Here is a 24,563-nt window from a genome sequence, read left to right on the forward strand (position 1 = left end):
ATTTTGATTTGTCGGTCGCTTGCAGATCAGTTATTTGCCTCAGTCTTCAGCTTCGATCGATCTACACGCCATCGACAAACTACGATATTTGATGATTTGTTGACTTTTCCAACAAATTTGAACATCTTTTACTCAGGAACAAATAGAGATAGCTATGACGTCAAATTGCGTTGCCATGGAAACGTTAATAAGAGGTCAAACGTACAACATTTTTGACCTTCTGAGGCCAACAACTTTAAAAGCACTCTTTTTGATATATTTTTATCTAGACCACAAAACAGTCATTGTGACATTTTTTTTAAATTCCGTTGGTTAGGTACGGAGCCACCTTAAAATTAATGCCTTCTACTCGTGTTTCACGGAACAACGCACTCGGTTGCATATATCCCTGTCAAGATGTTACGAGTTCAATATGACAAAAAGATAAAAAAAATCCTCGAGTGAAAAGAAAGGAAGTGTGGTTGGGGTCTGACTTACTGAAGGGAACAAGAGTGCTTTCTCTTGGAAATAACAGGGTTATGAAGGAATCTGTCCAGACATCAGATCCACTTTGGGCGACTCTAGCTGCATTTGTGTACAGCATTTTTCGAAACAAGCTCTGTTCCTGTTGAAACAAAGGCGTCATGAAATATCATTACTTTGAATGTAATAAAATAAATTCAAATTGTTTATCCACAGTTTCGTCACAATTATTTCCATTCCAGCACGAAGGACCCATGAAAGTCACCTTATGTTTGTTGTAGGCTACCTTAGAATTACTTAAATGTTACCAGACGGGACAAAAGTTTGATATCGTGATCAACATGTCCAGAACACCATGTTACTTGGAGCTACTGAGTTATGTCGCTACTAACTTACTTTAGTAAGTTTGTAAGAAAAAAAGTCTACTCCATTTCAAAAATAAATTAAAACACAGCTTACCATCGCTTATCGTATTCGCTCACCTGTTGATCAGCGGGAATTCTTTGTATCAAATGTAGAACCGTACGGTTGAAGTAGGCTTCCAATAGTCGTGAGTCTGTTGGATTATTGCGAAGCATGGCAGCATACCGTTGACAATCACTGAAAACAACTTTAGCGACGGGCAAATTCTTCCATTTGTACACGTTCTGTACTAAGATAATGAATCCTTTCTTGCGCACTATGTCGTCTGGTGTCTGATATGGTTCTTCGATGATTCCTCTCTCCTCAACGCACTGTATCATCCGTGTCTTTTGAGTTAAACAAAAACAAAGAGATTACTATTTTAAAAAAAATTGGAAAAGACGGTCGTGTGGGTCTATCATCTACAGTTACCAGTTCGAGGAGTTCCAGTCATCCAGGATAGTATCTCATAGGTTCTTAAAGGAGCTACGTCACGCGTACGATTAGTTGAATTATTTTGGCCGCGTCCAAAATCCTCTTTAAGTTGAAGGAAACCTTCAAATAGTAGTGTACTAAGCGGATAGAAAAACACCAAAGAGATAATAATAAACCATAAAGGTACAAGGATGGTTAAGGATGAAGAAGATTGACATGGATTACAAACCACGAACTTGAAAAACTTAGGCTTAACTCTTCAAGAAGCGCAAACCGTGACTAGCTTCTTTAAGTAAAGGAATCGTGGTTACATTTCTATTTCGCGATTGTTTTCCCTCTCTCCACATCCTCTTTTCGGCCAGAGAGCCTCCTAACAGTCTATAATAGATCATTCCTGAAGAGGTATCAAAACTCAGCGAGAAAATCCAAAATCGTGATAAAGATTATTGAAATGCAATGTTAACGAATGGTAGTGCCTCTAGACATACCTCGGGGTCTGTTATATGGTTGAGTAAAATCATGGAAATGGTTTCTCTCAGGTTAAAAAATGGCGAACCACTTTTCCTTTGTTCCTTCAACTTTAAATCAAGCTTGGTACGAAACATTCTACCGCATACTCTGAAATGGAAATCAAATGCACCAGAAAATCACTCAGGGTAGTTCAGAGGACATTTGAGAACAAGGGTGGATAACTTCTCTATCCAAATTTATCGTGCTGTCTCAAGCCTGGTATCCGTAGAATCGCCACGATCGCTATGCAATCGCCTGAAGTTGCGCTAATTGCATGAACAGTCCTTCTTTCAAGTTTGATAAGCGAGAAGCTGAGTGAACTAGCAAACAGATAAATGTTCGTGCAAAACTCAGACGACCCCTAATTTTATTTAAGTAGCAGTTTTTCCTCTCATTATTTTGTTGTTGTTATTTTTCCTGTCTTTCGCGGTCCGTTCGTCGATCTAGTGGAGAAAAAGAAAGCGGCCGCATGAAGGAAAAATCATTTTATATAGTCGGTGCAACAAGTGCCCTTATTTAGTGGTGAATCGTCATCTTGGTAGAAACGCTGCGAGAGTATATAGTTGTTTTTGTTTTTAAACGCAATTAAAATTATAGAACGAGTTCGAACGAGTACTCTGCCATGTCTACATTGCGATATAAACAATAATCATGTTTCATTGCAACATTTTACGAAAACAGCGAGCCTAACATCAGGGACAAACGTCTTGAAACAAATTTGCACTCTTGGCGCTTTTGCGCACACGCCAGGCGCGATACTACTTCACCTGCCAAACCTCGCCCCCCACCCCCCATACAATGTTGAAAACTACTACCAGCAATTTCTTCTGATTTTCAACATTGTATTGGGTGGGGAGGGGGAACAGTAACGCGTTTTTAGAAGGACATCAGCGCTTTTTTTCAAACTTCAGTTAATTCGTTAAATTACATAAGTGTCCCAAGGACTTTTGTCCACGATTGTAGTCTTGAAAAACGAGGGTACTTGTTCCCCGTACTGTTTGCATTATATCACGCATACCTCAAGTCGTCCAGTTTAGCGTCCCATAAAGGCAACGCATGGAAGGGAACTGGTCCCGGGTTCCGTATCACAAGCTCTCCTACTGTTCCATCTTCTCTCTTGGGGATGTGACAAAGTACTCTTCCGCGCGTGTTTGAAATCTGGAACTTTGAAGACTTTACATCGACAGAACATGAAAAGTACATGTGCAAAGGGTCTCTGTCAGAACGAAGAAATAACAAATAATAAGTTCTGTTTTCTTGTATGAAGAATCATTGTGTTCCTTTTAGAGGATTTATCTCCGGGGGATCCGCAAATAAAAAAGGAACGGGGGTACTCATCGAGCCAGGAGATTAATTGTTGTTCTAGAATTGGTACCCCTAAGGGTTGAAAAAATTTCAAGCCACGCCCACGAAGCAGAATCTTGGTACCTCCTTAATAGGGGTTCTTTTCAAAATTTTCAACGAGCGCCCCTGTCCTTTTTATATAGGAGTCTCTTCCCCCCCCCCCCCCCTCCTTCCAATTTTTCTTTCGCTGGTTTTGACTGTCTGTCTGGATATTGTGTATAATTTGCGGGCATTTTTTTTTTTTTTTTTCATGCCACTTTTGGGAAACACAAAAACAGGACTATTCTAAACGCCTCAGCATTTGACATCTACCTTATAAACGTTTATTTCGCAAATGAGCCTTTCAATCTAGAGTTTAATCTGTTGAAGTAAACAGAATTTGGTTCACTGAATCATCTGTTTTCCCTCAAAATTTTAAAAATTGTTCAAAATCGATTCTTTATAGTATGTAGGGTGAAGAAGCTGTCTTGTACTGTAAGTAATGTATGTAGCCTTTATTGTACTGTTTTAGTGCAACGTAACAGCCAAAGTATTGTAAAGTATAAGCAAACATAATAAAATAAATTTATTATGATAAAAAAACAACAAAAACAAAAACAACAAATAAGAATCTGTAATTAATTTTACATTTATAAAAGGATTGCAGATAAAAATAATCTGAAAATTCAATTCAATTGGCAGTATTTTTCAAAATGATACCCACCCTTTAGCATCCTCAAAGTCTATTTGGACTTCGGTTGGGCATTTCTCTGGATGGAAAGTAATCTTCATCGCTTTCGCTTTGCAGATTACCGAGTCCAGTATTTCAAGTTCTGCGTAGTATGAGAATGTGTTCTCCTCTACTTTTAGTGCCTGGAAAAGGAAAATGAAATGTGTAACCATTTAACACAAAAATTTATACGCGATTTAATTGCTACCAGGGAGACAGCCGACGTGTTTAGAGAGGGAAGAAGAATAACTCTCAACAGGTAAACAATCAGACATAACTTATGACACTCGCTGAAAACCTTGCAAAGTTTGCTTTTGAGTACGCCGCATGAAACAGTGCGACGCCTTGGACAGCATCAACTAAATTGACATGACCAGTTGTACTGATTCAGTGTGTCTAACGGCGTCAGAACTATCCTTAGATAAAAATGGGAAGGCAGGGTTCAATTTCGAATAGAAACATGAAAAATACACCGTCGTGGTTCACGTTCTCAACAATACGCAAACCTTTGTGATTTCAAGTTGTTGTTTTGTAGTGGAGGGCAAAGAAAATGTGCCACATTTATGACATAGTGCAAAGCCTTGGCAAAGCCCTGGAAGGGATGCTAGTCCTTTGCAGGGTTACCCCAAGCATTAATTTCGCCGGTACCCAATTATACACCTGGGTGGAGAGAGGCACCGTAAGAGTAAAGTGTCTTGCCCAAGTACACAACGCAATGTCCTCGGCCAGGGCTCGAACCCGGACCGCTCGATTCGGAGATGAACGCACTAACCATGAGGCCACCGCGCCTCCCACATGACAAGATGTAGACTTACCTTAAGTACTTGGCAATTTTCACTGGATTCATTTACGGTGAAGTTTTGTACCGAGAACAAACCAAATGTCTCCAGTGGATCAACCACTTGAACACTTTTAACGATCTCGTCTCCGAGTGGAACTGGTTCACGATTTATGACTTGAAACAAGTTATTAAACAAGATCAAGAGATCATCAGCTGTTGACGAGATCCACATCCGGGAAGTTGACTTCAGCTCATCCCAGTCTTTTTCACGCAGATGGAATGTCACGATGTGTGTGTTGTCATCATATCGTAAGCTGTTGTAAATTACTGAAATGGTCGGTTCTACAGGCACACCCATAGCTAAACGCAACTTGAATAAGATAAATGAAATGGATACAACAGTTTACATTGATAAATATGTAAACATTAACTAATTTCGATTTATTAGCCTCAGTATCAGACACTGGCCAACTGTACTGAAAAACATATTATATTAATTCTGTTAAATCCAGCAGTATTCTAACAGTTATCTATTTGGGACAAAAGCTGAACCTGAGAGCGTAAAAAGCAAGCCTTGAAAATCGAGAGACATCACTTAGGGATGTCATCGATTGGTATATACACACTCCAGTCGACTCCAAGATCTTGGTGTTTCAAGCAATCTGATTGGTTTGCTGTCTCTGACTAATATACACCGGGTTACATTTAGATTTAGCTATTACCACGTGACAATACATCAAGCATTGCAATAAGATCACGCGTTAGATTCAACTAAACTCCAGATACATTTAAGAAATAGAAACTATTTTTCGTGTGTCTATCGAGTTTTAGTATAAATCTACCAGCGTTCTATCACGAATGCCGTTCTCTGACTGGCTACGCTACTCACTATCTATTCTGTGATAGATACTGAGTAGCTTAGCAGTGTGCCCTTGTTAACATAATGGCAGTCGTTTCTTAACGTTTTCGAAGTGGATTTGGATAAAGTTTTGATCGACAAGTAGATTTATACTAAAACAATTAGATTATTCGCTCTCGATTTCTATTTAAACAATAGGGTGTTTGATGTCGAGGAACTATCGGCTGATAGTTGCCCCGCGGAAATTTGATGTTCTTAAAACAAATATTTGCCCGAGAAGCGAAGCTTCGAGGAAAAATATGCGAGTTTTATGGACATCAATTTTCCAAGCGCAACTATCATACCGATAGTTCCGAGACATTAACACTCTATTGTCTTTATTGTTCACCACTAAATTTTCTTCCGCGCGCCAGTTCAAAAATCACTTTAAATTATTTTTTAACTTTTTAAGATGAAAGCCGTGAAAAGCCAAATGTAAATTTTTTGAAAAAAGGATAACAACCCATATAATGTAATTTCAATTGTTTATTTTCTATAAGCCCGCTACTTTACGGAAAACCTTTCACGGACGAGTACTATCCATCCGGGTATTTTTTTCAGACGGGCACTATGGGCTAATAGTGTCTCTCCGCGGATTAACACTATCGCGTCACGAGATCAATTTAAACCAATAAGAATCGGAGAAAATTTGGTGGTGAACTATAGCGCGTGATAGAAATCTCGAGCTCATAATCTAATTGTTCAATAGAAACACGAGAGGACTTTTGGGAGAATACGAAATACTGTAGCAACACGAGCCGACAGGTGAGTGTTTCCACAGCTTTTTCGAGCTCTCCCAAACTTCCACTCGTGTTTCTATAACTCGATATATACACTGAGAACATGTTTTCTGTCTTTAAGGTTTTTTGAAAACAGCCCAGAAAAAATAACGAACAAAGTGACTACGATAATTTTCTGTGTTTCTGTTGAGTTATCGTCTTAAATCAGCACGCGTACTTTCTTTGGGCTATTTATAGATATACATTTAATTACTTGTCCCGAGGGTAACAGTTAGTTTTGTTTTCCCGAGAATCTCGATGTTTCCCGAGACACAGAAGAGCTTCCAACTTTAAATCACCCCATACAAGAAGTAAGCCGACCATACGAAAAAAAAAAGAACAATTTACTGTAATTAACTGACTTGTGACTGAAGCCGTTCAAAATCGCTGTGCTCCCGCTCTATACAAATCATCGGGATGGGCGTTCCTTCGTACCAAGAGGCCACCGATATCTTGGAGGATGCTTTTATTTCAACTATAGGCTCTAAAAAAAGGATGAAACATAAACAAGTGGCTCACAACAGTTTCTAGCACTTTTCAAGACTTAGAATTTGCTGGGTCATAATAACCACTTTTCATTAGGTGATGCTGCAATTATGGTTTTTAAAAACCGCGCAATCACTGGGGAACACGTTGGTATCATTTTCGTGACATAACAGGAACAGTATAACCTGCTTAAAAAAACCTTTAATTTTAGCTTTAAGTTCTTATATTTCCAAAACGATACGATGAAACCCACTTTTTTATTGTCGAATTTTGATAAGCAGGATAAGTTGCAACTTTTAAAAAGTTTTAAAATATTCTGCACGTGGGGTTCAGAGCCACCTTAAAGTTTCGAAAAGTTTTGTTTCCAAGATGCACTAGAATAGTTCTTGATTTGTTCCTCCTTGTAGAATTTGGTTGGTTTTTGCTCTCTGTGTTATAGAATTATTTTGCAAATAAATTAAAGGTATTGTACACAGTTTTGACCAACAAAGGTCAAAATCCTCGGGGCACTGCCCCTTTAATATCTTCTATGCATATTACCAAAACCAATGTTATCACTCTAGCCAATCACAAAGAACACAGACAATACAGTAAACCAATCAAAACTGGAAGGTAAATACATGCAGCTGACGTGAAGTGCGAGAAAACGTGTGCGAGCGAGTCACAATTTGTCTGGCTATAACTTCTGATTGGATGAAAAAGTGGGGCGAGTTTTTTAAGCCAATCAATGTGTCGTAGAAATGCAAAACCAATTGTTTTTCGACACTCAAGTGAAAACCACTCTTAACCAATTTACTTCGATTTATTATGATGAAGTCTTGACAACAAGTTGCTTACAGAAAGGTCATTATGAAACGTTCGAAAGGGGGAGCTTATCTTAAGGTAATTCCCCCGAAATAAAAGTGACAATAGATTTTTGTTCAAACTTTGTCCACTGAATATTTGTCATATGATAACTTCAATTTTGAAATAAAAATGGGGGGTGCCCATGCTCATTAAAGAGCAGTGAGGCATTGAAAATGCCCCATTTTGGCATTATTTAATGCTTATTGTAAAAACACGTTCCCAGTAATTGTAAAATCTTTGTGAGCCCAGACTCATAAGAACACGCATTAAACTACAGTCAATACATTGTGTCGGACACAAATAAACATTTTAAGTTTGATTCAGACAGAAAGCTAAATCCTTGATTAAAAATTTGAACCAAATTTCTTGACGTGGTTACCGACTGCAAAATAGAAAAGACCACAGTGTATCTGCTATTTTTCTTATTTATTCAATTTTCAGCAATAGAAATTAGATCAGTCTTTTATCACGCAACGCTTATGATTAGTTGACTACAATGACGGGAAAAAAAATTGGGGTGCCCGTGCTCGTTGGTGAGCTAGAGCCATTTTTCAACTGACAGAGCTCAATATCAAGGCAAATCCGTCATGTTTTCAATATGCGCGTGCACGAGCGCGCGCTAATGACGTCATAAATTATGCGCAGTAAGGATGCGCAATGCAAATGTGAGGAATGACCTTAATTCCTTTTTGATGTCGAGCTTCAGTTTAATTTGTTAGTGTAAATAGGATACTGTGCCTTACCTCGGTGGCTTCCTACGGATGCTTTTAACAAATTCCAAGACAGACCAAACTTTCTGTTGAAATCGGCAGGTAGCTCACTTTCAAGAAGATCAAATATCTGAGTGGCTGAAAGATAAATTTACAACGCCAAATTTGTAACACGTAATACCCATGAATAAATCCATACAAGATGGAAAGAAGATAAAAGTTTCGACAAATATAATACGTATCAATTCAGTTGGAACTAGTCAGTGCTAGAAGCAGTGACAGAAACATTTACCTGCAAGATTAACATACGCACAGTTTATCTCTAAATATACATCTGGCCCGGTTGTTCGAAGGCTGGATAATGTTATCCAGCGGATAAGTGTTGACAAAAACAAACCACGCTATCCACTGGATAGTGATTTTTCCACTGGACAGCGTTATCCACCTTTCGAACAACCGGGGCCAGATTTAAATGTTTTCTCCTTATATTTTTATATTCTTTTGTCCAAGAACACAACGTGATAGTGGCCATTATGCGCGTGACAAAACTCAGCCTGGTATTCTGAGGCGATCTTGGTGAAAACCGACAGTGCCAAACACAGATCTCTTTTGTAACATCCACCCCTACTCGTCTACTCTTCTCTTCTCCAACATTACTAGTTTCCATATATTCAAATTCAACATAACCTCCTCCTTTGACCAGTGGTTGTATCTGATGAATAATTCGAAGAAGGGTCAGTGGCGAGGGCGATTGAACACCAAACTGCTGGCGTGTTTCGTTCAGTAGATTGAAACACCGCTCAGCCAGCCGAAGTAGGGCTTGTGCAACGCCACTGCTTTTATCTGCAATTGCCAATGTACACATAACAGAACAATGAGCAGAATGTAAAAATATATTTGCTGATAATGATGATGTCGATCAAATCTTATGTAAATGAGTAGAGTGTATGATAGAGCGGTTTTCAACTGAGTGTCGTAGATTAACACCAAAACCAAAGTAAACACTCTGGCCAATCACAAAGGACATATGCAATCCAATGAACCAATCAGAACTCATAGTAAATACATGTCGCTGACGGTTAGAGCGGCAAAACGTATGCTAACTAGTTGCGATCAGTTTTGGTTTTACTTCTGACTGGGTAAAGCGCGAGTTTCTTTTAGCCAATCGTGTCGAGTAATAATGCAAAACCAATTACTTTTCGACACGCACGTGAAAACCAGTCTAAAATAAATTGCAACTTAATTACGAGGGCCTTGAAGAAGAAGTGCTCAGTAAAGTTAAGTAAGTCACGAGCTACTCCATTTAGTTAATTCGCATCAGATATTTCGGGGTAACGTCCGACATGTGAGAGAAGGGATTTCAACCTCCTGAAATCATGCTTTAAAGCTTTGCATAACACTGAATTTTGGCCAGATGATGTAAAAATAATAAAACGGCAATGTCGCAAGGAACTGCGCTCAAGCAATTCCAATAGATTAGAGGCTCCGACCGAAAACGCCAAATTCCAAGATAATGCGTCGAAGCTATTTAACAATTTACCATAATTTATTAGAAACTGTAATGATTACAGAACCTTTTTAAGACTTTCAAGGAAATTTTTATATAAAAGAGTACAGAGTAATTAGTCAATTTTACTGTAATTTCAAATCCATTTTAATTGTAAATAAATTAATTTGTTTCAATTGTAAATAATGTAATTTAACAGAGAAGAGCCACCTCGTGGATCTGATAAATAAACCATTATTATTAAAATCATTTTTAATATAATGCGCCTTTCTAATTTCACCAATCAACTGACGTTGTAATACTCGTAAAAAAGATAGTTTACATGAGTCAGATACTGAAAGATAATAGTCACGTTAGGAATACGTTGGGATACGAACTTTCCATTTAAGACGTGTGAAAAAGAGAATTGACAGAGGAAGTTAAAGAATTTTAATATTCGAAGTTCAAAATTAATAGCTGAGTAAAATGAGCTTTTTTTGAAAACAGATGTAGCATTTTAATTTCATACATTATAAACCAACCTATCGTCAGCACCGTCCTTTTATGCTCCGCTTTTACCCAGCAAAGAATTTCTTCTTTACTCTGAATTCTGTCCGGCAGTTTACTGTACCAATAAAAAAAATTTAAAAAGCCAGATCTAGATGTAGCTAGACATAGACAGGTAAATTGATGAAGTTGGACTTGATTTTGTGATTCTTAGATTATACTCTGATATGTTACGTTAAGTTCAAGTGAAATCTTGAAAATCCTGCAACAAATGTTTTTATTATTTACTAAAAATACTCCATTTGTCCGTGTGTTTCCCCTTTCATATTTCACAGATGGTGTCAAAACGTGGTGAGAGCATAACGACCCTGACCAGCTCAGATCCAGACTGCTTGATCTGCAGTCGACTGCTCTAACCATTGCGCCTGACCGCGTCCCCCTGAGCGTAAGAGAAGTGTTGGACTGAATTTGGACTAAAAAACTTATACCCCGTTCACACCAACATGCATGTTTAACACATTTCAAGGTTAAAAATCAGTTACTCAGAAAACTAGTTTAGTTGGTGTATATGGGGTATTAGTCTCACGTACTTGCTTCCCAGCTCAAGATCAACAGCCAGCTTCAAACCAAGAACTGTCGGGAGAAGTGGCAGCGGAACACCAACACATTTGTAGTAATACTCCTCCATATCTTTACAATCATCACTCCATAACAAGCTTGATGTAAACAAGAGAGATGTGTTTGGCCTAGGGGAAAAAAGCAACATGCCTACAATAACTTTTTGGAGGCAACGATCTTCCCATCTTTCGAGGACCTCCGTGAGTAGCGATCCCCTGAAGACAAAGATAATAGTTTTTATTATATAGACACGAGTGTTTTACTGGAAAATACACCACTCGTAAAATTCATACGAAACCACATCCGGGACTCGAGTGGCGTATTTTCAATATCCTCACTAGTGAGGATATCGATGATTTCACTGATATCAAGTTTGTCTCTTAAATTGTTCTTAAATTCGTTGTTGCATGATCGAAATATCTTCAGATCTTCCTCGAAAGTCTTCGGCAGTCTTCGGTAATCTTCGGTAATCTTCGGAAATTTTCAGAAAATGTTCGGCAACGTTGTGTGACCTTCGGACAAGTTTTGAACAATCTTCGGAAATCTTCGGAAAGTGGTCGAAAATCTTCGGAAAATCGTCAAAAACGCCCTCATCAGTATGTCTATATAATAAAAAGAACATTACACGCTAGCTGGAAGATATGAATTTTATGTTCTCGTGCCAAAAACAATATCTCACAAGTGAGATATTGCGAAGCGGAATCGTGAGATATTGTTCTTGCCACTCGAACATAAAATTCATATCTTCGAGCTAACGTGTAATGTTCTTTTTATTATGAATGAAATTTAAAAGTGGCTGGTAAATACCCAAAATAGTCCCCCCGGAAGAAATATGACCCTCCTTAATTTGACTTTCTTGGAAATAGCAACAGTCAATAGCGGCAACACTTTTTATTAGTTGAAGTGTGGCTATCGTTTCGTCACAGCCGGTTTCGAAGTCACATGAAAGCTGCCGTTGTTTTCGCTCGGTCCTTCAAGTCACGCACTGGTCGACTACCCTAAGAGCAATCAGCCTTCTTGTAGTATTGAGAAAATTACAATAACAGCAACCAAAATTTTTTTTCACATACAATTTAAGCCTTGGGGCACAGCAAACGAGAACATTCAGCAAGCCAATGTGATCACTGACATTACTTGTGTCGATGACGTCAAACAAACTTTCTGAAGGGAGGCCACTAGTACACAGGGCAAGTGCATCGCCATTCCACAGGATAACCTGGCAACGAAGATAAATATCAAAAATAAGTTTCACAGGTCGCACAGATATATAGCTACCAGTAAGTCGTCTAGTGTAATCGACTCCAGTTTGGAGTGGCTTTGAGAAAGACTTACTAACGATATTAGTCTTTCTCAAGACTGACCTCAAACACAAGATTTCACTTGGGACCTCTAAACGAGCTCTAAGAATTAGTAGGATTTTACGGGAGCTTTGTTCCGGTAAATTCAGTCTTGCCTTGTTTTGTTTGTTTTTTTGTTTTTTTTTGCAAAGAACATAATTACCTTTAAATTGAAGGAAACTAAAGGAGAAAAACAACAAAGAGTTTGTGCTAAAAGTCCACCGTGCGTGACATCGACTGGCGTTTTTTGTCCAGCATAATCAGACTTTTTGAACGGGACTGGGTAACTTGCCAGAGGTGACCAAGATGCGAGTTGGCGTGGCAAGTTCATGTACGCTGTTGCTGCGGGTTGCAAGATGGGACCCTTTCACCGCCACCACCGCCACCAGCTGCACGCCCCCCTCCCCCACCCTCCCCTCCCACACCCTCCCCTCCTCCTCCTCCCATCGCCACCACCGCAATCACCACCGCCGCCGCTGCTCAGGCTCGCATCATATTGCTGACTTTAACATTTTTCTTAGGGCGTGTAATGTTGATTTACAACCCTCCCCCTTTCTCCACCACCACCACTACTAGTGTCACCACCACCCCCGCCGTACTCTGCTCAGGTTCGCGTCATGACACTAACTTTAACATTTGTCTTAGTGCGTCTAGCATTGGATACTTCGCCGTCCCCAGTTGCGTTTTCCCGACTATACTTTATTCAGAGCACAGTCATAATCGGATCCTAGCTGCGGAAAGATGACTTGCCTTTAAAGTTGCTGAGTGATTTTTCTTCAGTTCCTGGAAGCGTTTCACCCACAGCATTAGGTGCTCCTTGCAAGCAGCTGCCAACGATTTGCATTCAGGCTCGAGGTCTTGTCTGAAAAAAGAGAAAGCAATCGTTTCTCATCATGGGTACATGGTAGAAATGTGTTTCTTTCAAAAATATTTTGAGGTCGATTCTGCTGAACTGACTGAAGTTTTATTGTTGTCGACAGTTTTATTCGCTTGGCTGATTGTCAACTTTAAAAGCAATGATTTTCGTTGCGATTTATATACTTTAACTTGATCTTGTGTTTTCAAGGTTATTTGGAACTCACTCTTCTCTAAAGAAGTAAAATGTTACATCTTTTTAAAATCTCTATAGAAACGTTTCCATTCTTTTTCTGTCATAACACTACACAACACCGGAAGTAAGTGTACCAGCTGGTAAATTAAACACGATATACGCGAGTGATTTTTGAATATCTGTCACCGCAGACAGTTTCCAAAACGATGTAATATTTCTCAGATTTCTGTAATGTACTTTTGTTACTACCGCATTTAGCTTAAAATGGTGGTAACCAGCTCGAAAGCCAATGGCTAGTCTGGTTACCAGGCACATATCTTTTTAGTCTTTTCCCAAACCATATGCGTTGCGAATATTTCTCTTTGCAATTCACATGTGCTATTCTAGATTTACAATGAAAATACTGTAAATAGAACACAATAAAAGCGTTGAGTTGAGCTGAGATTAGTTTCCAACCGAAATTCGAAGTGTAGAGGAGGAGTCTTTTATCTACAAAACAGGTAACAATGGTCGCGATGAATAGCAACAATTTTGCAATTAGACAACATCAGGTATTTCCGGGTCAGGCTGAATTGAGGAACTTCGTTATAACGTTTACAAAACGTCGGTTGGAATAATACGGCCCTCTTTTAGGCAAAATTCACCTGTACAAAAATAAAACTAGAAGAAATCGCTCACATAAAATAATTGCCAAATCAGCTGAAGATCAGGCATTGGTAGCCTTGACGAGTACGTGGCTCACCTTTCAAGAGGCGGATAGCTTTCGAACGCACAAGAACCATAGTGCTGCTTCCATTTGTGAACAAACGGACGAATTAAGGTTGGGTTTGTCTTGTCCGATTCATCGCTTGTGTAACCTTCGCTTAACCAGTGCTTTATTTCGTCGTAAAGTGGATTTGCCGACGTTGGTTCACAAAAATGGTCTAGTGCTTCTTCATAGATCAACTTTACCATTTGGCTTAGCACAGACAGGCACTGGTCATCACGACTGAATTTCAGTTCTTTTCTTCGCTCTTCGATTAGCCTGTTTCTACTCTCTTTTATGCTTTGTACTTCAAGATCGAGATCCCTCCAGTCTTTCCATATGTCACGACATTCCCTAAGAACGGCGCTATCTTGAAACGTTAAAACACTCCCGTCGCTCTCAAAATCCTTCTCCAGCAATTCAGAGAGAACATTTCGCAGTCTGTCAAAATGAGCTTTCGATATTGCAAGGTTATACCAGATATTCCATAGGAAGTCTACATCTGCTGGGATATCAGGATTTATCTTACAAGCGGCTTCTACAAGCACAGCATTGCGAGCAACCACCGATGGATCGTAGTCGTTTAAATGAAAATTCACACTTTTAGGACGCTCGAGACGTTTTCTCAAAGAAAGGTCTGATACAGTGCACAAAACATTCCTTATATCACCAGACGCTAAAAGCAATAAGTCTAAATGTTGTTCTTTCGAAGTTCCCAGCAGCTCCGTTAGGTCTCGAGCTGTTGTATTTCCCATAGCGTAAGTGTAAAGACCCATAGGATAAAGAATCGTTCCCGCTGGATTATGAAAACTCAACACTGGAACGCCTTGGCTGTCGTATCTTGTCATGTTGATTTTCGATGGAGTTAAAAAGAGATATAAAAACTATCTTTTTATAACAGAAATATAAAAGAAACTTTCGCGCAAACTGTAACTTCTGAGAACTAAAATGAAGCCGAATTCTCAGAATCCGCTCCGCGAGAGACCTGGGTTCTAAAATTATCGACCACAGATATTAAAAACCGGTCAAGCGTTCTCGACAACAGGGCAGCATAAATCAAGAAATTAAAACTGCAGTAAAGACTGGAAGTGGCTGCCAAGGTGCCATTCAGGCGGGTTCAGTTTGTACTAGAGCCGGACTGTGCAATTAACTCGGCAGGAATTTTTTTCTTCACCTCTTCTTTGCATGACTGTTTTTTTTTCAGTCACCCTCCCTTCCATGATTTTTTTTTTCCCCGACCCCCCATCACTTTTCTAATGAACCGTCCCGAAACCGATCAAGCGTTCTCTATAACAAGGCAGCGTAAATCACCGGATGTCTACTAAACGCATCAACATTGCTTCTTTTACGAATCACAAGCATTCCGTTTTACTTGTCTAAGATTAAACGATTCAGCGGGCATCGACAAAGGCTGAGTACGATGTTAGCCTTAACCGCTCAACGAGAAAGAGGGCAAGTCCACGGGATACTCCCTTACTGGTCTTAACGATATTTTGATACTGGCCCAGTATCACTTCACTCAAAGGACGTCCCTTTCCAACTCATACAACGCTAATAAGGTAAATAAGGCAAGGTAAAGGTAAAGTCTGCATACGAGCCATGTGGCTCATCAGGCCGGAGCTTATCCCGGTTTCTGCAGCATAAAGCGACTAGGAGTATTTCTACTCCCGCCTGGATGGGATGCTAGTCCATCGCAGGGTTACCCCCAGCATTAAATTCGCCGGTACCCATTTATACACCTGGGTGGAGAGAGGCGCTGTGAGAGTCATGTATCTTGCCCAAGAACCCAAAACAATGTCCCTGGTCAGGGCGCGAACCCGGACCGCTTGCTCCGGAGTCGAGCGCACTAAACATGAGGCCACTGCACCTCCCCTGTAAGCAGCTCTAGTAATTAAAATTACTCCATTTCTCAGGAAAAACTGGGCTGGCAACGAAATTTGTGAACAGCTCGCTACCCTGCGGTGCAAGGGCTGGGCAAGAAAGAACGAATGAAGACATGTCTTGGCCTCATCCGTGAACACAGCATTTATTTGGTGATATTATTTATCATCATTTTATGGTCTTCTACATCTGCACGGCTAGCAACAACATACAGTGTTGCACAAGCTCTTGTAAACTAAAACAGTAATGATTATAAGGCTACATAATGATTTGTAGAACTTATAAGTTTACCGATGAATGGAGATAATTATTTAAAAGTCGGAACGATATTTTCTGTAAAATTCATCTCTTAGAATAGAGTATTTAATGCAATACATAAGAAAGTGACAACAAAAACAGCTTTAAATTTTAGCGGGCCGCCAGCTAAATTGACGAATCACAGCGCTTGCAGTAACTGAGTGATATAATAATCGTTCTTTAAAACGTTGAAAAATTCTAGTTCATTAGAGCATTGCATGGCACGTTGCCAATATAAAGTATACTTTTGTAGAATCAGGTAGCATAATGTTTAATTTAAGGTGGCTCATGACAGTTTCCAAAAAAAATTCTGTACATAGGTTCAGAGCTACCTTAAATTTTCAAAACTTTAAGGTGGCTCTGTACCCTACGTACTATCATGCTTAGTAAAATTTGGTAATATACGAAATTTCACCATGCCGTTTTTGAATTATTAGTCTCCAAAAGCTGTAATTAAGGCTGTTTTAAGCAGGTCATACTGTTGCTATGGTAACCTATTGTGTCATGAAAATGATAACAACGTGTTCACCAATGATTAGGCAGATATTTATACCATGGTTGTAGCATCAAGTGTTAAAGAGTGGTTATAACGGCTCATTATTGCTGGAAACTGTTCCAGTTGAGCCACCTTAATGAAGAGCTCTTCAGTCTGTCCACTACCTAAACAGAGTCCTCGCCGAGGATCAGCAGTCATGTTTTCTCACCGAAACAAAGAAAGAGATTTGCATAAAAATAGAGTTTAAATCCCGGAGGATCAATTTGGGCACCAACATGGCCGTCGTTTCTTTGTTTAGGATCTCCAACATGGCCGCCGTGACGTCAGGGTGCTGCCTAGTATCACACGCCAGCTGGATACAAAACAATTCGCGGTAGTGCGCAACCCCACTCTTGCATATTGTATTGGAAGCTTTGGACGCAGGCAACTGCTGGGTTAATGGTTCTTTGCGAACTTCTGGAAGGGCTTTGATCTCATAGATCACCACAACCTGTTGAACAAGCTCACCAGCTTCAACCTCCACCCTTGCTTACAGCGCTAGATCGCGTCCTTCCTGGAGGGCAGGTTACAGTTTTTCAGGACTGGGTCTGTCTCATCGCCGCATCTCAAGCCCAATGGATTCATACCACAAGGGACGAAACTGGGTCCTGTCTTGTTTGCTGTGATGGGAAACGACCTTCTTCTCGAGAGGTGCCCTCGGGCCAAATATTTAGACGATCTAACGGTCCTTGAGGTAGTTCCTAGAAACTCCCCTCCATTGTTGGGTTACGTAGTTTCTGAAGTTTAGCGCTTCGCAAGTAGCAACAATACGTGTCTTAATCCAACTAAATGCTAGGTTATGTCTGTGAACTTTTTGCACTATAACAGTTATCAATGCCTGTCCATTGCTACAAGCGGCACCATCTCAGAGCAAGTCAGAAGGTTTAAGTTTCTCGGTGTGTATACAAGTGACGATCTGAAGTAGACGGTACATTGCGACTTGTGGTATGCCACCATACCACAAAAGGCCAACCGACGACTCTACGTTCTTAGGTCACTAAAACGCAGAGATTTGCCTCAGTTCTGACATAGTCACAGTATGCTGCTCACTTGTGAGGCCAGTAGCAGATTTGCACGATATGGTCATTTGGCTAAAACTACCAGAATTCCTTTCGTTTTTTCTGTATTAATTATTTAAATTTTAAAGCCCCAGTGGGGTTTAAATAACAATTGATTTAATTAATATAAGAAAAAGAAAAAGTGAAGGATTCTGGTAGTTGTAGTCAAATGACGCCATCATGCAAACCGTCTATTCTACAATATGCTAGTGCAGTCTTCGCTAACTTGCCGCTGTACATTTCTGACACCATCGAAAGGGTCCAAAGGCGTGCCCTTTGTATAACAATCCCAGGCTTACATTATAGTGAGGCGCTTCGCATGGCTAACATACAATCGCTGCAGGAAAGTGGAGTTTCCGCGTGTTGCAAGTTTATTTGTACTTTGACTTCAGTGATTAATGTCTATACGCTCGTTAAAAGTCATATACCTGATGTACAGACCAATCACTCATTGAGACCTAGGAATTTAATTGTCCGTGCCACAGCCAACAAACAAGTATGCCACAGTTGTGACACAATAGCTTTTGTTGAGAGTCATAGGTACAGTGATTCGGTGATTAATGATTATATTGCATTATCATATTTATATTGAAGTATAATATTAGTCTTATTTAGTACAGAACAAACCTGTAATCCAGTCCCTGTGTACTGCAAGAGGTTAAAAATAAACACATTATTATAGCTTATTATTAAGAACTGTAGAAACCCACTGACTTCCATAATAGACTGTTTTTGTATCGGCTGATTTGCGTCTTCATTATAAACACTTCAGTACTTTTTTATCAAGCCGCAAAAATATCAGCACAAGGCCTTGGCAACATCAACTTCTGGCATGATTCCTTCTTATGCCACTGAAGCGAATTGTGGGCCTATTGTCAAAGGAACTTTTGTTTGACATTAATTGTTATGAACCAGTGACATATAAATAGCATGACTTTGTTATGTCCATTTTCAATATCGGGTCAAGAACAATACTGTGAGCTGAATAGCAGATCTACTCGTAGGCGGGAAGACATTCTATCATCAACATCGGAACAACACGAATCAAACTTGAAGTAGATTTGGAATAACTATTACGGGGCTCGGCAATCTGTTCTATTCCTCAATTTCTCATGTTTTACCACCATACGTAAATAAATGCGTCCGTTAAGATGTTTTATTGTACATATAGCGAGAATTTTAAGCAATAAACCTTGCAAATTAAATTCTGTATGTGCTATATTTCTACATGTGAAAAAGGCGATACGTCCAATCAGCTTCGCGTATAGCGTTCGTCCCATGTGAAAATATAACCAATCACCGTTCAGAGTAGAATCACTTAGCCAATCAGAGTTAAGCACTCAAATGGCTTCTGAGAAGCGCGGTCTTGAAATCAGCGCCCGCTTGAAGTTTATGTTTCGAGGGCATGGCTTCGGCTTCCCGTTTTAGTTCACTTTCGGAAAAACAGCAGCGGAATATAACCAACATCTTGAGCGCTAGAACTTCAGTTTGAGAATCAATGGCCATTTAAGAAAGCGAGGAAGTAAATTTAACATCAGAAAGCCAACAACATTCAAGGAGGAACATTCATATTTAAACAGTGTGAGTCAGAGTCCGAATTTGTCTTTGCACAGCGCGAAGCGCCGCCATTACATGATTAAATCCCAGAGTGATTAGGTACATGCGAAAAGATTTCACTCTGTATTTACATACATGGCGGCCATACTCCAAGTAATAGGTTGACAGAGACATGCAACCTTGGTTTACCGTGTACTTCCTTGATATCGGACATCCATGTTCTGATCAAGTGACACCTGTCAAAACAAGGTATCCGCTGACCAGTATCACGTGACCATATCGCGGGCTCAAGTTTACAGCTTCTCGAGGTCACGTGTTTTTTTAAGTTGACCGCTGACCAAGTGCTGGTTATCGATTAGATCGCGGGCTCATATTAGGTTAACTTCTTGGAAATAGGGCAGGATTGTTCGGAAGCCGGTTAACGCTAACCCAGGATTAAACATTAACCGAATTATAACTTTTTCTTACATACAAAGGTTTTTTGCTGTTTTGTTTTGTTTATATGGTGATTATTAAAACTCAAAACAGAAGGGCAAACAATAAACAGAAAACCTCACCGCAAAGTTACAAAACTCATATCAAAATTCTACCTTTTTCTGGGTTAGCTTAATCGGGCTTTGAACAACCCGGCCCAGGAGCTATGCTTTTAGGCTGGCCTAAATCTATATATTATATACAATAAACAAATTACAACATAGAAAGTGCTTTGTGCGGATTTTTATTCACTCGTTGAAAAACTTTGGAAGACTCACTCGTTCGCTGCGCTCACTCGTTCGTTTTCCAAAGTTTTGCAACTCGTGAATAAAAATCCGTACATCGCACTTTCTATGAAGTAATCTATATATAGCGGAGCTCCGGTAGCCCGAAGGGCCGCCAAGCTGAGCACCATAAATATAGGAACGAAACCACATGCATGCATAGAAATGGAAACCCATGCAAATTTTTTTTCATGGTCTACATGGCTAGCGGCGCGTGCGCCCAGCGACGACGACGTCGCGCTACATGGCGGCCATACTCCAGCTAATACCAAGTATTGGTTTACAGCGTACGTCTTTAATATTTGACATCCATGTTATGGTCAATTGACACCTGTCAGAACAAGGTATCCGCTGACAAGTATTACGTGACCATATCGCGGGCTCAGGTTTATAGCTCATCGAAGTCATGTGTTTTTTAAAGTGGACCACTGACCAAGTACTTGTTTTCGATTAGATCGCGGGCTCATGTCAGGTTAATTTGTTGCAATCAGGGCTGGGTTGTTCGGAAATTGGGTTAACGTTAACCCCAGGATTAAAAGTAAATCGAAGTACAATTTTATCTTCTATTCAACTGTTTTTCACTGCCTCAGAGTAAGGGCTCCTTGTTTAGTTTGAGATTATTCAAAATCAAAACAGAGGGCCAAAAACATAAACAGAAAACCTCACCGCAAAGTTACAAAACTCAAATCAAAATTCTCGCTTATCCTGGGTTAGCTTAATCGGGTTTTGAACAAAGCGGCCCAGAAGATCCGCCTTTAGGCTTGGCTAAATCTATATATTATTTTTAGTATACTGGGGTGAATATCATCATTGATCGACTACCTGGTCGCTACACCGGGACACGTGACGATAAAATGGTTGTGATTGGTGCTCGTTACTACACGGTCCGGACCTCTCCCGGTGTGGATGACAATGGTTCCGGATTGAGCGCTTTACCACAAGCTCTAAAGCCCTTCACCAGTGCTGGTAACATTTCATTTTTTTTGGTTACTTTTACGTTTTTGCTTGTGAAGTAGGCTATAAAACGAGAACTTGAAATCAGATCATTTAGCTGACGTAAAAAAGTTTGTCTCGGAACAAGTGGTCCATAGCACCGTCCCCTATCCCGGTTTTTGTGGCATTAGCGATTAGGAGTATTTCTACTCCCCGTTAGATGTAATTTTAGTCCATCGCAGGTCCAGGATTACCTTTCCCAGCATAAGATGCGAAAACCGTGATGTAACTCCCTAAGTTTCATAGCGAGTATTTGGCAAAACTTAATAGCATAGACCAAACTCCGCAGGAACGCGGTCCCTTTCAGGACCCAGATTAAGGTTACTGTGAACTTTCAGGGGTGTCTCGCGTCCAAGCGATGTAGCGCGTCCGTTTAAGCTGTAGATACCTAAACCCCATATAAAATTTAAGTTTACAGAGCTGGCTATCAAACTATACCAAGAATTTTGAAATAAGATCAATTGCCGATTTTTCACGACGACTAAATGCGAGCGCCCTAATCACCGTTTTGAAGCTACAAGTCAAAGCGAATTTTGTTTTTCGCCAATATATTATTTTCCTCGGTTTCAGGACAAAAAGTGCTAAAAGAGCGTGTCTGCGTTTTGCCATATTCAATTGCAGTAAAAAGTTACAGAAATGTTCGAAATAGGATTTTAAAAAATGTGAAGTGATCGTACAAAAATCGCTTTCGGAGAAAAAATATTTCGAAATATGCAATTCGCACACATGGTTTTGTTTCGTACTGTTATGTTAATCTAGCTACTGTCAAAATTTGAGGGAAATCGAACAAATTCCCTTTGAGTTGTAACTCTATAAAGTGTGTGCTTCAAGCGAAAAAATTTATTCGAGAAAACAGCGCTGAGAAAAATCTCTCCTTCGCAAACAAACTCCGCCCAGAAACGCCTTCGACTGGGTTGTCAGATCACTGAGCCAATCGGCGCGTGGAAAGTATGCTACCATTAACCTCGCGGTGAAATTTACGCTCGAATTTCCAAAAAGCCCTTGTGTTTAACAATGTGCTCATGATAAAGGCGGAGTAGCTGGGTTTTTCTTGAAGCTGGTCTGGCAAAAAGGGAAAGACGAAAACGGATACGAACGCTAGAGTGCCTGGGCGAAGAAAACAAGCAAAAGAAAACGCGGCTGAGCAAATGCGCATGGATAATGTTCCGATAATAATAATAATAAAACTCTCAAAAATACTCTATTTCAAACTATAACTAATTTCTCTTGGTTTTTTTTTTTATGTATATAAAAGTACAATGTATTAATTACAATGTCTGATAAAAGTACAATGTATCCCCACTTCTAACGCATTTTTGTATAAAAACAATAAAGATATACTTGGTCTACGAAAGTGTATTTAAAAATTGTACTTTCTCCTAAATTAAATTTCAAAGGTTTAATACTACTAAAATAATGATAATGATGATAATAAAAAGTCATATACTAAAGCTAATATTAATAATAATCATCATCATAAGCAAGTAAGTAAGTAAGTAACCTTTATTTAAACACGATAAGTAATTAAGCTTACAGCTTGTGGGGTCGTGTATAAATAAACAATAAAGAATAGTTACAAAATAAGAATTAAAAAAATTTACAATGTAAGATGTAAACTAGTTTACATAAAAATTTGCAGCTAATAATAATTACCTAATTGTTAACATTATGTGACTAATAAACGTATACCATTGGGCAGTCGAGTCATCTTCTGCAGTATATATTCGCAAAGCTAATGTCCCTGACCAAAGTAAGATTATTGATCATCTTAGAGAAGCTGTTTACACTGTTTGCCATTCGGCATCCAATCGGTAGAAAATTCCACAGAATTGTACCTCTGTAAGATACGGAGGATTTCTTGATATTTGATTTAAAATGAGGGATTTCCAGCTTAAGGCTGTTTCTTAGATTATAGGAGGATTGTGATTTTGCAATATGTGCAGTCATACAGGGTGGTGAATCATTGTAGTACATTTTATAAATTAGCTTCAGAATGGAGTTCTTATAGTAGGTTCTTAGAGTGTCCCATTTGGCCCTGGCGAGGGCTTCAACTGATGGTAGGTCTTTAGGAAAGTTGAAAATAAGCCTTGCGGCTCTGCAGTGTAGTCTTTCGAGTGAGTCGGAGTCATCTGAGTGATTCGTGCCTCCCCATACGGATATGCCGGGCCGTACGTGACTGCAGGGATTATAACTTTGAAATATAGGTTTAAGAGATCTTGCTTAGGTAAAAATCTGCTCTTCTTTATGAGACTCAACTTTTTGACGAAGCTCTTCTTTAGTCCCTTAATATGTGCTGACCAGTTCAATTTATCGTCAATATCGACACCCAAGAGTCGACTTTGTGTGACCCGTTACAGAATGTTGTTTCCAAGGTATATGGGTGAGTGGGGGCCTGTAAAGGATCCTCTGTGGATTAGCGTGTATTCGGATCATCATCATCAATGTCTTTATTCCTTATAACATAAATGAATGGATCTCAAGATGTCCGACGATTCATTGGTATCGGACTTAACACATCGCTGTTATCGCTGTCAAATTCCCAAATTTTTACAGAACCTTTCTCTTCTCTTGACTCGATCTTTTTGCCCGCTTGATACGATAGCCATAGCTTCATCCGCGAGGCCAACTTTCGCTTCCTCACTCTGAGATGTATTTTAATTCGTTCTTCGCTGTTTTTGCTTTTTCGAACTGGTCCACGGAGTTTTCCGTGGTCCATGTTTACTTATAACTTAATAGAATTCCACCTAATAATACGAAAAATGCTTGGATTAACAATGCTGATCAACAGTGATCAACTGAGTAGCCAGCCAATTCGTGGTATCCATAGACGTAATATTCCCGCGAAAGCCGTCTCAGTTGATTGTACACGCGTTATAGGGCTGTTAATCAAGAGGGCACTTTTACTTCCAGCCATAACGTAAAACCTCCATTTCTCCGCTAATATTTAGTTTTTTTCATTTTTTTTAGAAATTAGACATTACTCTTCGACCATTGCTTTGACCCAAAAATCCAAATTTGAAGAAAATTGCCGATCTGTAGGTATACGGTAACCTTAATGTCCCAGACTTTGAATGGCAAAAGGCGCACTCCGGGTCTCTGAGAGGAGGGGCGCATTGAGGAGGGTCAATTACGTCGGCAGAGCACTCAGAGAAGCTGTTTTCAGGAAGAGCTTCGTCAGAGTAATTAGAAGTTTCTGGAGAAAGAAATAGATTCGGTGGAAAACCTTTGCTCTCGTCTGCTGTTTCTTGAACATCACCTAGAGAATATTTGGACTTTCCTAAGCGAATAAATAAATTTATTAAATTAGTATCATTCGATGCATTGTGTATTCCTGAATAATCACGGCAAACAGCTCGTGATTTACAAGGTTTTCTCGTG

General features: G+C 39.6%; 1 protein-coding gene across 1 annotated transcript; it reads right to left on the reverse strand.

Moving 5' to 3' along the window:
* Positions 1-680: 680 nt before the first annotated feature.
* LOC145499577 (uncharacterized) lies at positions 681-14,954 on the reverse strand. Its single transcript, XM_081479106.1, has 13 exons — positions 14,104-14,954; positions 13,061-13,172; positions 12,044-12,189; positions 10,946-11,101; positions 10,391-10,473; positions 9,050-9,205; positions 8,396-8,500; positions 6,683-6,804; positions 4,678-5,013; positions 3,857-4,005; positions 2,828-3,025; positions 1,788-1,917; positions 681-1,211 (listed from the first exon to the last, which is right to left on the reverse strand). Exons 1-13 carry the CDS (start codon positions 14,952-14,954, stop codon positions 918-920), a joined length of 2,838 nt encoding a protein of 945 aa, XP_081335232.1. The 3' UTR covers positions 681-917.
* Between the last annotated feature and the right edge of the window lie 9,609 nt (positions 14,955-24,563).

This window comes from Orbicella franksi, chromosome 10 (genome assembly GCF_964199315.1).
Source record: "Orbicella franksi chromosome 10, jaOrbFran1.1, whole genome shotgun sequence".
Classification (NCBI taxonomy): domain Eukaryota; kingdom Metazoa; phylum Cnidaria; class Anthozoa; order Scleractinia; family Merulinidae; genus Orbicella; species Orbicella franksi.

Coding starts and splice junctions, on each gene's coding strand:
- LOC145499577 (XM_081479106.1), bottom strand. CDS start 14,954: ATGACAAGATACGACAGCCAAGGCGTTCCAGTGTTGAGTTTTCATAAT. Junction 4,006..4,677: donor AAAATTGCCAAGTACTTAAG/GTAAGTCTACAT, acceptor TTCCTTTTCCAG/GCACTAAAAGTAGAGGAGAA. Junction 3,026..3,856: donor GACTTTGAGGATGCTAAAGG/GTGGGTATCATT, acceptor TCGTTCTGACAG/AGACCCTTTGCACATGTACT.